Raw genomic sequence first — 13805 nt, forward strand, 5'->3', positions numbered from 1 at the left:
GTTCAATGATACAAGAAGTTAGCAGTAAAATAATTTATTTAGATCATCAAAATATGGCTTTGGTTTAGTAAAGAAAACAACCTGTGGTGTTGGACGGTCTTAATAGAAAACGTCAATAAAATAAATACTTAAAACATGCATTTTAAACATTACAGTACAGTCTCACCTGTGCATAATTTAAAAGTGTTCATAAAAATACATGTCCATTTTTCCATTCTACACTCCGTCAAGCTGGTATTTGTAAAACATGTCCATGTGCATTTCTAAACACCTGTATCTGTGTGGCTCTTTCCTGAGAGAAGATTCTATTGCTAAAGAAACACATTCATGAGAGGAAGCTAAAAACACTACTTCAAAAAGCAACAAGGGCAAATTCACCCCAAAATAAAATGGACCGAATGTATGCCATGGCAACTATTTCTAGGTTTGTTGCATAGGATGTGTAACCATTTAAAATGTCACTAGGTGAAGAACACTGTCCGTGCGATATGTGTGTGGTTAGTCAACCACTTTGATGGAGTGTACTTGGCACGTGTTGTTGTGTGTTCTGGAGGAGCTCCTGCCTGCGGAGGAGCTCTGGACCTGTTTGGAGGGACGGGGGAACTTAGCAGCTGTGGCCTGACCAATGGTGAGCTGGAAGAGAAGCAACAGGAAATGATCATCATTGGGTGAACACACAACATAACACAGGATTACAGCAGTGATGCACACTGTCCCGTACCTGAGTGACAGGATGATGGCGTTCAACGATCACAGAGCTCATGGGCGGAGCCACACCCATCACCTGGAGGTTGCTGCGTGCGGCCTTCAAGACGTCAGAGCGCGCAGTGATGCGAGCCGTTACCGTCTTTAAAGGTTTCTGTTGACTGGCTGTGATGACACGACCACCCCCCTGAAAAAAATAAACATTATAGCGTCATGTATAAATGTGATTACTGTAGTTAGACTTGCTCTAAACTTAATTCTGTGTCATTGTTCACCATTTTGATAACCATTTATTTGAAGCGTCATAGTTTCACATAGCTGTTGTGAAAGGTTTGACACTGTCATTACCTGAAACAAGTTGTACCAGAGTCAATAGATCAGTTTGTGTAATGCTAACCTGTTTGTGGGGACTGGGAGCGCCCCCTAGTGGCAGGGAGCTGTGCACTACTGTAGTGGGAGGGATCATTTCTGCCCGGGACGTGGGGGCACCAGAACCCATCTGAGAAACATTAATAAGGGAAAACAGGAACACTATTTATTTAAACAATACTGTAAGAACATTTCTGTTTTAGTGGCATCTTCATGAGTACAGTTCAGTGCGATGCCAGAATTTGTAGCAACAAACAAAAACGATAAGTTATCCCAACTCAAAGAGTTTTTACATTTTATACAAGTGGATTCCCTGATCAAATTAAATATTTGATAAGAAATTGAAAAGCGTTATAGGGGAACTACGGTTTGTCAAAGAGTTTTCATTGGAAACTGTCTCACCATATCCTCTGCTTCACTGTGGGAAGGGTCCGGGCGGTCAAAGTGGACTGGGCTGAACCGGGAGGTAGGGATGGGAAATGTTGGCAGATGAGCCAATGGAGCAGAGCCAGGCTCATCCTGGGGAGGCGGAAAATCTACAGAAACAAACAAATAATTGCGTTAAGATATTGGCACAAGTTTGTTACAAGAAAATATTCCAATTCAACTGGTTTGGTTAACCTGAGAATTAAAAACCTCCCCATATATTATTATTTTTACATTTGGTGGAGCAATTTCCCTGTCTAGCTCTCATCTCTGTTTGAACAAGTGTTAACATTAACAATTCTGTGGGTTTTTTCTCCGGAAGTTTTTCCTTGTACGATGTGAGGGTCTAAAGGACAGAGAGTGTGGTTTTTCTCATACTGATATTCTGCACAAACTGTGCTGTTGTATTTTCTGTAAAGTGTCCTTACTGTAAGGTAATTATTATATGTACAGCACTTTGGCTCGACCAAAAATCGTTTTAAAAATATGCTATATAAATAAAACTTGATTTGAACTTGAATTCAAACAAAAAATGTAGCAGAGAAGTCAGTGCCAACCAACACTCTCATGCTTTGGCAGATTTAGCAGGTGGCTGATCATTAACCCTTATGTTGTGTTCGGGTCTCCCGTGACCCGTTTCAAGTTAAAATTATATAATAACTACGCTCTAGTTTTTTTATATCGGAACAAGGCATCATGATATCCTCCACAACAGCTATATTAACACTACAAAACAGATTTTGACACATTTTGCCAAGTCTGAAGGTCTCTAAAAGAAAAAGTGTATAATTTGGTGTTGGTGTTTGGGGAGACCCAGCAGAATTGTTGTGGGTGACAAGGTCGAGGTCAAATTTGGCCGAATCAAGATTCATCTTTGACTTTAGACACCCCACCCTCACCCCCTTCATCCACTGTAACAATAATTGTTCGCAACATGCACCTGGTCTCCCCTCCCTCTGCCCCCCTCCCCCCACGGGAACTCGACCTTTCTCAAAGAATATGTACACTAACACTTGAACCTGAACACACATATGCACGTGTGCCATATGTTGTATAATGTGTTTTGGGCCATAACATTAAATTACAACAGGATTGTACGGTTATGAATGCATAATAAGTTAGTTATGATGTAGTTAAAACAATATTGGATGATAGTCATTTTATTTGTGTGTTTTGGACTGAGATAAATCATGGGTCAAAATTGACCCGCGAACACCATGAACGGTAACAGCTTTTTAACACAACACAAGGGTTGATTATGCATAACTCTTATAATATATCTGCTCTATATCAACGTGTTTTGTAGAGGTCTGGTTGGCAAAGAAGAGGATGAGTAAGAGAAAGAAAAAGAGAATTAAATTAACGTCGCAGTTTGACACATCACATAATGAAATGCGTTTTAGGTTGCAAGACTCATTAAACCTGAAAGCAGATGGATGAACAGAAGACCATGCTAGAGTTCATTTGCACAAGCTAAAAACAGTGAGATCCATCTTCCGCAGCCATGTGCTAACCAGAAATAGCTCCAGAACAGCAGAACAGAACCGTGGCCTGATCCTGACTTTTGTTGCACGCTGATCGCAGGGTTTAAATCTAGTGCTGAAGGCATGAAACCTTAGATCTGTCCTTACTGGTGTTAATGGGACTGTGTGCAGGTGATGGTGTCACACTGAGTGAGCTTTCAGTGCAAGTACTGAGCTTATTAGTACTTTGTTGTTTAAATGCCTTGTGAACATTAGCAGTTTTGACCTGTTGCATTTCAATTTGGCTACAGATGAAAGTGCCATTGTCCGCTCCAAGGTTTATGATTGTGTCAAAACGCCAAAAAGAGAAACAGGATAGTCAAAAGTCAAGAGGAGAAGAAACGATTTTCCTGTGATCCACTTTTGAAATAATCCTGTCAGGACATTGGAGAAAAACACATTTTCTCATTTTTGAATGTTGACAGAGATATCCATATATCTTATATTTCCTTTCTATTAATAATTGCTTTGGACCTTCATGTGAGTCTAAAATAAATTGAATTCCAATGTCCTGTATTGTCCCAAGCCCTTAACCCTATATCCACAACACTAACATACCCCTAAAGAGCAGCGATTACATGATTCAATAAATGTTGCAAAATGCTATTTCACTTTTCCAGCCAATCTTTCAGTGTCACATCAAGGTTGTAACCTGTTCAAAGTACGCCTTAGTTAGCACTCAGCACATCCATTGACTCACTCTTCCATTACATGAGTCAGTGAATGACTTTTAAGAAAAGAAGAAAGACCACCCTCCACTCATTCATTCATAAATCTACACAATTGCCAATAGCACGCGGCAGCACTCTATTGGAGAAATGTCGTTTCTTTCTGTCTTGATAGCTGAGCTGAATCAATGCAGCACAGACGCAATGCCTTTATGCTTTGTTGAATAGAGCTGGGGTCTATTTATGTAGTTACTGGGCTTGTGATGTCATTCAATTACCGACCGTGCTGATCATGAGCCGGTTGCTCCAGTCGTCCCTCTGTAGTTTGAAACATGCCGAGAGCCTCCATGTTGAGAGCACACACGCCCCTCATGAAGGCTTTCTTCATAGACTCTTCATAGCGCTCTCGCTCCAGTCGCAGTCTCTGAATCTCAGCCTGAGCCCTCTCTACAGCCTCGCAGTGCTGCGAGACAGGTGGCAGAGGAGGGAAACAATCAATCATTCATCAGATCATTCATCACAGAATATATCACTGCCTAAAACACCTGTTCATTTCATTGCTTTCATTATTATGCTTTTGTTTTGCACCCATATGCTACAACACTAATAACAACATTTCCCCTAATTAACCGCAATCTATAAATCAAGATACGTGTGGCTGGGATTCTTACAATTAAGTCACATATCATTTCAGCAATGCAGCGACACTATACTGTTTTGTATCGGGCACTACTGTTTCAGGCCATAAGACTATTAAAACACCTGAACTTTTTAAAGAACATCCATAAACATTCATCCGTTTGCATTTTGCTCATTATTTATCTAATACAGTACATCATTCCATTAACTTGCAGGGGTAGACATTAAGGGTAAAATTCTACTGGCCCGTAACCACTGGCCCCACCATTGTAACCACTGGCCCCACCATTGTAACCACTGGCCCCACCATTGTAACCACTGGCCCCACCATTGTAACCACTGGCCCCACCATTGTAACCACTGGCCCCACCATTGTAACCACTGGCCCCACCATTGTAACCACTGGCCCCACCATTGTAACCACTGGCCCCACCATTGTAACCACTGGCCCAAGAGCATTCGTCCAAAAAAAATCAACTAATAATGAAGAAAATTAACACATTTGTTGCAATAGTAATTTATGCACAAACTACATTACTACTTGTACACAATCATCAGTTCTTCCTCATTTCCCTCAATTGTTCATATTTGGTTTATCAAAATAATTATATTGTGGTCATTGTTAAAAAATGTCTGCTATTATCATTATTATGAGTATATTATTATTTGTATAATGCGCTTTCTGCCTTCCTGTCATTAGGAGTTAGATGTAATGGCTATGTAATAGATTAGAACCTTCATTATCCTAAACTTCTAACTCCCTATAGCCAATATACCTTTATATTTTCTACTCTTCACTCACTTGTCAGCATAGGTCGGCATCGATGTACAGAGCCGACATTGTTTATATCATCATATAGAAGCCAACTCCATCGATCAAGCCAGTGTGGCTGAAACTTCCTCTCCCTCTTCTTCTCATACTCCCCGTCACTCTCCTTTAACTCTTCCGGTGACATTCTTTTATTTGAAGATTGTTTTATGCCCGGCGCTTGGCCGGTTACCGCTGGTATTAAAAACATTTTGGCGAATGGTTAGGTGGCGAGAAAGTCTGTCGTGAACGAGCACGCTCCCACACGGGACAACCGCCTCACGAAACGCTATGTTGTAGCGTTAATAAACTAAACAATTAAAAAAATTGCTTGTCAAAATACCAATACCACAGGACAATTCTTTTTTTTTTTAAAGCAATATTTTTAGTGGCCGGAGGGGGCAAGTGGAAAGTACGTTATGCTGGCCCGGGGGGGCTAAATAGTGCTTCCGGGCCCTGACTTGTATATAGACTCTTCTTGCACTATTTTTTTTAATTTGTATTCACATCTCAAAACATTCTCTTGCACTATTTTATCTGTTCTATATATAATGTTGCACTGTTGAAGGAGCCTGTGACCTAAGTTCCTCATTGCCATATCTACAATGTAGCTAATGTGCAAATGACGATAAAACCTTGAAACTCGCTTAGTTACCTCTGCCAGCTTGGCCTCGTACTCTGCAGACAGGCGGGTGCACACCTCTTCTGCCCGCGCGCGACAGGCCCGCTCCACCTTGACCTTCCAGTGTTTCTGGATCAGGGTCTGCCAGCCGAACCACACCTTCTTCTTCAGCTGCAGATTGTAGTGCTGCTGCGCTACCCGAGCAGCGTGAGCCTAGCAGGGAACCACAACACCATGAAAATATTCACACGGAAATAATTACACCCATAATTCCTTCTTGTGCAGGTGTGGTACATTCTCTCTTGTGGCGCTTCTGGGCAATGGTTTGGACCAAAATGATGTCCTCCAGTATATTTAGCTTTTTAAATAAATGGCATAAACAGCTATTTTGTAAATGTAGAAAATGTAACGCCTTTGTTAGTTTGATAACATTATGGTGTGAGAGGGAACATCTTGTTCATCAGTGCATGTACAGAATATCACATGTGTACATTTTGTGAGAGGGAATATTAGTGAAAAATATGGCATATGCATGTTAACTGTGCGGTGACATAGTGATGCATGGGTCGGTAACTCAAGCAGAGAGTTATCATTAGCATAAACCATTAAACTGCACTAACAGTAATCTAGCAATTTTAAGATACATTCATTTTACATGTATTTCCCTAAAAAAACATGTATAAAAAGACACAACGAAAGAAATAGTTTTTTAACTTTGTGATTAAACCTGACTAACACCACAGATCATATCCTAAAGTGAGGATTTTAATCAGGCTTCATAGACGATCATAAGATGTTGAGATATTACATGTGATGCTCATCTGAACACACACACGTTACTTTAATGTTGTACTAAAAGCCTGTAGGAAGCATCACAAGGCCATCAGTTTACCTCCTCTTTGGCCTCAGTGAGCTTCAGTCTCCAGTGGGTGAAGGCCCTCATTTTTTCATGCTTTTCTTTTTGTCTCTCCAGCACCTGGCTCAGGTTCGCAATCACCTGAGGGAGGAAAAACAAGGACAAAGTTGTCATCATAATTTCAGTAAAAAATAAAAAATGTGACCAGTATGTTTTTAACAGTTGATTACCCTGAACTTTAAGTATAATTCAACTGAAAAAACAATTAAAAAAATAATTTAAAAATAAAACAATTACATTTTTTAAATAAAATTAATAATCGTTTTATTTCGATTACGTTGTTTTCGTAATCGTTGCAAACCAAAATCGTAATTGAGATTAAAATACGATTAATTGCACAGCCCTAACATGATGTGCAATAACAAAGAGATATGGGGCTGATGGTTTAGACATGGAATAAGCTCACCCAGTCCTGCAAGCAGAAGGTAACATCTTAGTCTGATACTGAATCCATATTCAACCCACCAGCACATTATCTACAGGAGAAAGAAAATAAAGTCACCTCGTCTTTCCTCTGGTTGGAGGTCTCGTAGGTGTGTAGCAGTCCCTTCTGGCCGTCTATCTCTGATCTCAGGCCAGCTGACTGGGCTTCATACCTCTCCTTCTCCTTCCTTATCTCCAGCTTGTGTTTCTCCATGAAGGCCAGCTTCCACTTCCTGAGCTCCGTCAGCACATTTGACTAATTAGGAAATAAAGGGTGGGACAGTCACAACGTGTTCATTACCCAGATTTAGTCAATATGGACATGGCATGTCTTAAATCCTTTTCAAATTAGATTGACAGGTGTGCCTTACAGAGGTCTAGAACAGGCTACTACATGCTAAAACACCATAAAACAGAAATATAATGTACATTTGGCTCTAGAAGCAAATCATTTGACCTAAGCTAAATATCTACATGCTTAAACACTTTATCATGTTGCCTTTAGTGCACACATAAGTCTAGTAAGGGAGAGATATTGTTATGACATGCAACAAAGATCTCATGTTTGAAATTAAACCGGGGATGTTTAAGTTATGTAGCATGAGCAGTTAACACTTGTCTATTAATGTCTACAGGGTCAAACATAATCAACATCCACAAATGTCAAGATGTGTGCACCCACCACGCCCAGGAATTCACCTCCTCCATAAAAAGGTCACTGGTCCCATGAACAGAAGAGCTGTTATCGTATTCAGTAAGCCTTTTTGGGACTTTACATTCCCTTTATAATCTCTGACCTCCTCCTCACCATCACTTACGTAAATTGCCCACAGTATTACTGACATGTAATCTATCTCAGTCAAACTGTCTCATTGCACGAGTGTGGGAAATATCAATATAAGCTGAATACATGCATGCAGATTTCAGTTGCTCAAACCAGTACATTATTTATCATTAGATATACTCTGAAACTAACTGTGTTGGTGACAAATAAACAAAATCAAAGCGTTTGAGCAATTTCCAGCATTACATATTTTAGGTTGTGTAAATGAACCTCTGTTAAACTAAAACATCTATGTCACAAACTGCATAAAAGCAAACTGCTTCTAGATTGCTCTGATAAAAGTTTAAATAATACTCTGTTGTACCATAGATTTTTATATTATGCATAACTTGAATTCTCATTTCAGTATATCAAGAATAAACCTGCCAGCTTGCGTCGACTCTGCTGTAAACTGCTAAAACACACTGTCGCAATTATTATTATTCAGCATTGTGAGAGCCCTATATATAGCCCTGCGCCGTTATCTATGGTCCGCTCTCAAGCAGTCAGCCAATGAGGGCCATTACATTGATTGAGTGTGTAGGGACAGTGCTACAGTATGAGAGAGCACACTAACCTTCAGGTTGTTGCTCCACGTATCAAGAATGTTCTCCATCTTGCTTATGTTTTCCTCCGAGATAAACATTTCTGTCACAGCAGACTCGAGGGGGTCTGGGCTGTTTGACCCGGACCCCTCAGACACCGTCGGTCCCCTCTCTGAGGCAGCGTTAGAGGGCACCGACGCCCTGCTAGACGACCGTCCTGCCGTCTCCTCAGCTGGAAGGCAAAAGAAACGCAGAAAAAAAAGGATATTATTCGAAATATTGCAACTGTGTGACCTTTGAATTTAAAAAAACGTATGTTATATCAAGATAAATGAATATAAAATCGGGCCCAACCGTTTTGGTTATTTTATTAAATTTACCCTGAGAGGCTCTTGAGTGTGTGGAGGGTTCAACAATTAAGGGGGAGACCTGTGTTGACCTCACACTCCTGCTCGAATGCCTTCCATCTGTAGCTTGAGTCGCAGTATCTGACAACAGACAAGGAAGAGAGAGGAAGGTCCAATGGTAAATACTTAAAGAGGGAATGTTGCTTGACTACATTTTTAACCTGGAAAAAGTGAGTGAAATTCAAAGTTAAAATGTGAAAGCCAGAAAGACGGTTCAAGAACAAAAAAGGTGATGGTGAGAATGCTGAATAAGATGAGCATGGCTCCTCGTCCAGGAATGCATTTAAGTCAATATCTTAATTAAATCCTGCAGGGGGAAGAGAAAGCCTGCACTCTAAAGAGCAGTGCGGGCAGAGAGCCAGGAGATCATTACCAATCGGCCGTCTCCTCTCTACATCCCAGTGCACTACTCCATGACAGTTAAAGCACTAAACCTCCAATGAGAGCTGCAGCTGGAGCTGGGGAGGGGGGGGTGATGGACTGTTTAAGATGTGGGTATCGTAGGGGAAACAGATAGGGGGTAAAATCTGACTGACTGCTATCTTATGCATCTTGGGTTACATTCTGAAAATACAAGGCTGATAAACACAACCTATTCCATGTTGCGATGCCAAATCCTTTTTTGACTGCTGATCATTTGATGGGGGTAGTGTCGTGAAGAGCTTGAGTTGTGTTTCTGTCAGAGAGGCTTAGTAAAATGTGTGTGTGTGTGTGTCTGCCCCACATACAAGGGGAACCCAAGATACCTGCTGGGCGCGTTGATTTGGTGTCATCTTTTCTCTGGGAACACCGACCCTCTGCAGATAGATGGGAGGTGCCTAACCGCTGCACGTGAGAACTGGTGGGTCTGTCAGGCCTAGTGGTGACCACAGCATAGCGGAGGAGCTCCTCATACTCATCCTGTTGATCCATAAACAATTGATAAAGAAAAAGTGAGCTCAAGTGTCCATAAATGACTATATCTATCTATAAATACAGGGATTTACAGTCTGTATCTTATTTTCATAGCAATTGTTCCTATTGGTTATAAGTACATTATTATATTCAAGTCATCATCAACAATTTGGGGATTTATTTCCCAGATCTGAGAGATGTGATAAAGGCACATTCATTTTTGTTTTTCTTTATCCACCTGAAGCTCAGAGGAGACAGAGCTCCCTCGATCAGAGTCCTTTGGCAGAACAGGACTGGTCGGTTCCTCTTCGTCTGAGGACATCTAGACACAAACATGTTTACAAATGTAAAAAGATGGAATGTGTAAGTTTAAGGACACAACTACAGCACAAACTATCAATGGCGTGCACACCGAGTCACAATAAATAGCTGTATATTATATTAAATTAATTTGATTCTGAATACTTTACAAATATATGTTGTTGTATAGGTTTTGTTCTTTTAAATCATAGGGGAAATGATCATGTTTATTAAGAAGAAGCACTACAACCCAATAAAAAGAGGTGGGTCCTGTTTTTCCGTTGTAGTAATACGATGATGAAGCACTGATATGTGAGTCACTGGATCAGATGTGATGGAAGAAACTGATATGATACAACTATATTTGTGTGTGTTTTTAATAAAATGGGTGCCACATAAGGCACATTTATTATAATTATTTTAGCATTATTTACACTAATGTTGGCGAGTTTGCACGGAGGTATTGAAAGAAACATTGGTTTAACATTGTAATTCAAACGATAATGTATTGATGGTCCCTAAGTGGGAGGAAGGGTTTGGTTGCAAGCTAACCCTCTTTTACAGACTGTTTGAAGCTGAGGAGGAAGACGCTGCTGGATCACGTGGTTGTTTGGTAGGCAACATGTAAACTCTCACCTGTAATGTCAACTAAACACACTTTGCCATATCTTAAATCAGCCTACAAAACAGGACTTACATGTGCTAGTGCAACTTCCTCTACAGTTACTGCAAGTTACGATATGTCTTGCTTACTGACCTTTAAAGTCTATGTTACTGACACATCAATGATTTGTTAGCTACGTAGTTGGTTAAGAAAATGTAAAGCAAACGTCACATATTTAAAAAACGTGCTTTCGATACACACTTCATGGAGCAATTGAGTTAGCATTATCGCTGATACAAAGTATAACTATAGTAAATACTATTTACTAAATAGTACCCTAACGTTACCCAGCAAATAGGTGTACATTTACGCTACTTTCGGAAATGTTTAAGTTACCTTTTTTATATGTATTTGCAGTCTACCACACTTCTCCGTTTCCCAAGTTAGTCCGTCAGTTAGAAAACGCTTGCTTTGCCATTTCAAACCAAGTGACTCTTAAACAACAGACTCTATGATTGGCTACTGTTCCCACAGCACCCTGCTACATCGACTCTCATTGGGTACAATGTTTCCGTGGTAACGGTAAGCGGAACAACGCTGAGTCCTCCAGCTGTAACCACTACAGTACAAACAAAAAGGTCCACTTCAGCTTTTTTCTGTGATTTTGACAATAAAGTGCATTTGGTTAACGATTAGTGTGACATCCAGTACCAGCACCAGCTTAAGTGAGTAATATGGTACTTGTTGTGTCTTATATTAGGAGGATTCGTAGCCTATTGCCAACAGACACACACCCACACACACAACTAGGATCTAGAATTTCACAACAATGAAAAAAAAATAATGGTAAAGGTATAGTACCTCTTTATACATTGTTGTGTAAAACTAGGATTGTCATTCATTCTTTTATTATTCACAATCCAATAAGGGTGTTTGAAACACATGTTAGGCATCTTCAAATCAGTGCCCATTGATATATCACATATGGGAGCAAGCATTGTTTCCAATCTGTGTATCATCACAGTAGCTTGGCGTGCTGAACAAAGATTAACTGATTAAATTACCACAAGGAAGCAAGCTTACCTCTCCAAAGAGGGTTTAAGTTTTCGAGGGAATACCACCCTGTGAAACTATCAGTTGCCATTTCTCTGTTATTAACAAAGACAAACACAGAGTAAACAATGGTTCAAAAACTGAATAACAGCAATGTCTCAACCCCCTGAAGACCCAGTGCTTGACAGTATTAAGGCACATATGTGGGATAGGACTCACGGCTTGGCAGTCCTGCGCTAGGACGGACTCTCTGGAGAGAATAGACATATGGTCGCTCTCAGCCGTGGCAGAGCTGCAAACAGTACTGTTGGGCGGGAGCCTCCTCACCACCTGGCTCTGAGTACTTCACTCTCCAAAGGTGTCCTGTTAGCATTGTCATGAGACCTGCAGGCTGACGTTGGAAAGGGGGAACGTGTGGTTGTGACATTGGTGACAGTGCAGTAATTCCCCCTTTAAGAAACAGCAGTTTCAACGTGAAAAGGACTCAAACAGAAACATTCCATATCAAATATTTATTATAAATAAACAGAATGATCATATTTTGCAAGCACCGCCTGGCAAAGACACCCACACACATTTCATTATACCTGTCTTGACTGTTGACGCAGGCTGTGAATTTGAACCAGAAGCGTGAGGCACAGAGGATAATCCTGCTGCTCTGTGGGGAGTGGAAGTTTCCTGTTGAATGACAGGAAGCTGTAGCTCTCACAGATTACTTATTTCCATTTTCGAGCAGATGATTCACATTTTTTGAAAGGTTTTGGTGATGTTTTCATCACAGTTTCTCTTTTAGGGTGACTATTTTGTCATCCAAACCAACTTGGCTTTAGGTGCTCTGGTTTTTCATCGTGCCGTTGATGTTAAACTGCACATTTTTCTATGCTTGCCTGCCTTTATTCAGTCATTACAACAACATCTGGTTAGACACAGACAACTGCAATGGAAGGCTTTGTTTTTGTCTTACTTCAAAAGAACAATACATAAAAGCCAACTGTTGGTCTGGTTTACTTAACCTCTTTTTTTGTGTTTGTTCGTTTTTAATGTTTTGTACCATTAATCACATCTTTTTTTTGCCTCATGTGAAAAGAAATACATTTACAGTCTATCAAATTATCCATAAAATAATATGCTTATTTAAAATGAATAATATTAAATGATCAAGTAAAAAATCCACTGTTATGATTAGTACAAATCACATACAGTCCGTGAACTCATCAGCAGGTCTTTTGAACCACATTTAGACATCCATTGATGAAATAATACACAATTTTGATCCAGACAAAGGTAATAAGCTGTTGATATTGGTTGGATTAAAGCAAGTATTATTGCCTGAAACCCTTCTTTAGATCCCTTTTTGTAGATTTCACCTCCCTCCCTTTCAGCAACAGAAAAACACAAGGCTTGTGTGTGAAATGGGATTCAGCTCACACTCTTCTCTCGTAGCCCGTTCAATCTGTTCCAGGACAATAATCATAATCCATTTGACTTTCTTCCCCCTGGTATTATAGCTCAGGTACGTTAGACTATTCAGGACCTCGCAATGGTAGACAGAACAGAAATGAGGAAATAATTGTCTGTACCTGTACAAATTGACTTTGTGAGGGAACTTTTCTTACAGTACTTTTTGCCTGTATTTTTCACTGCATTTTTGTATTTAACTGATCCCCCCAAAAGGTATAACGTCCTGTATATTGTTTTGTGTTTGTGTAATTGTATTTTATGCGTTCCAGTTGTGAAACTAGATTATAGACTTGGTGTAAAATTGTTTCTGCCCTTGATCGATTTTCAGTCAGACGTGTTTACAGACAGCCATAACTCCTGAAGACAACAACTAATGTGCTATCATCAATCGTAATGTTATCAACCCATTTTTCTCACATATGAGACAATGATGACCTCTCACTGAACACAATGTTACCAATTCATAGCTGCCTGCTGTTTTCAAATTAGTTTTCATTACATTTTGATGGACCAGGACTTCCCCCTTGGGCCTCTCTAATCCATCACATCTCTCTATCAGTGACACCAGTGTCCTTTTGTTTTGCTTTAGGAATGCTTGTGTACTGAATTTGCCCACAAT

General features: G+C 40.1%; 1 protein-coding gene across 1 annotated transcript; it reads right to left on the reverse strand.

Moving 5' to 3' along the window:
• Window positions 1-18: 18 nt before the first annotated feature.
• poc5 (POC5 centriolar protein homolog (Chlamydomonas)) lies at window positions 19-11147 on the reverse strand. Its single transcript, XM_034122458.1, has 13 exons — window positions 11069-11147; window positions 10007-10090; window positions 9621-9774; window positions 8848-8955; window positions 8500-8699; window positions 7179-7355; window positions 6653-6757; window positions 5794-5973; window positions 3974-4154; window positions 1477-1610; window positions 1103-1204; window positions 722-892; window positions 19-633 (listed from the first exon to the last, which is right to left on the reverse strand). The coding sequence occupies exons 2-13, from the start codon at window positions 10088-10090 to the stop codon at window positions 499-501; spliced, it is 1731 nt and encodes a 576-aa protein (XP_033978349.1). The 5' UTR covers window positions 11069-11147; the 3' UTR covers window positions 19-498.
• Window positions 11148-13805: the final 2658 nt, after the last annotated feature.

Source organism: Trematomus bernacchii, unplaced genomic scaffold (genome assembly GCF_902827165.1).
Source record: "Trematomus bernacchii unplaced genomic scaffold, fTreBer1.1, whole genome shotgun sequence".
Classification (NCBI taxonomy): domain Eukaryota; kingdom Metazoa; phylum Chordata; class Actinopteri; order Perciformes; family Nototheniidae; genus Trematomus; species Trematomus bernacchii.

Excerpts from the sequence above, each read along its gene's own strand:
- poc5 (XM_034122458.1), bottom strand. The coding sequence starts at position 10,090 with ATGTCCTCAGACGAAGAGGAACCGACCAGTCCTGTTCTGCCAAAGGAC. Across the intron at positions 9,775-10,006 it reads CTGTCTCCTCTGAGCTTCAG|GATGAGTATGAGGAGCTCCT; the intron begins GTGGATAAAGAA and ends ATGGATCAACAG. Across the intron at positions 893-1,102 it reads CTCCCAGTCCCCACAAACAG|GGGGGTGGTCGTGTCATCAC; the intron begins GTTAGCATTACA and ends TATTTTTTTCAG.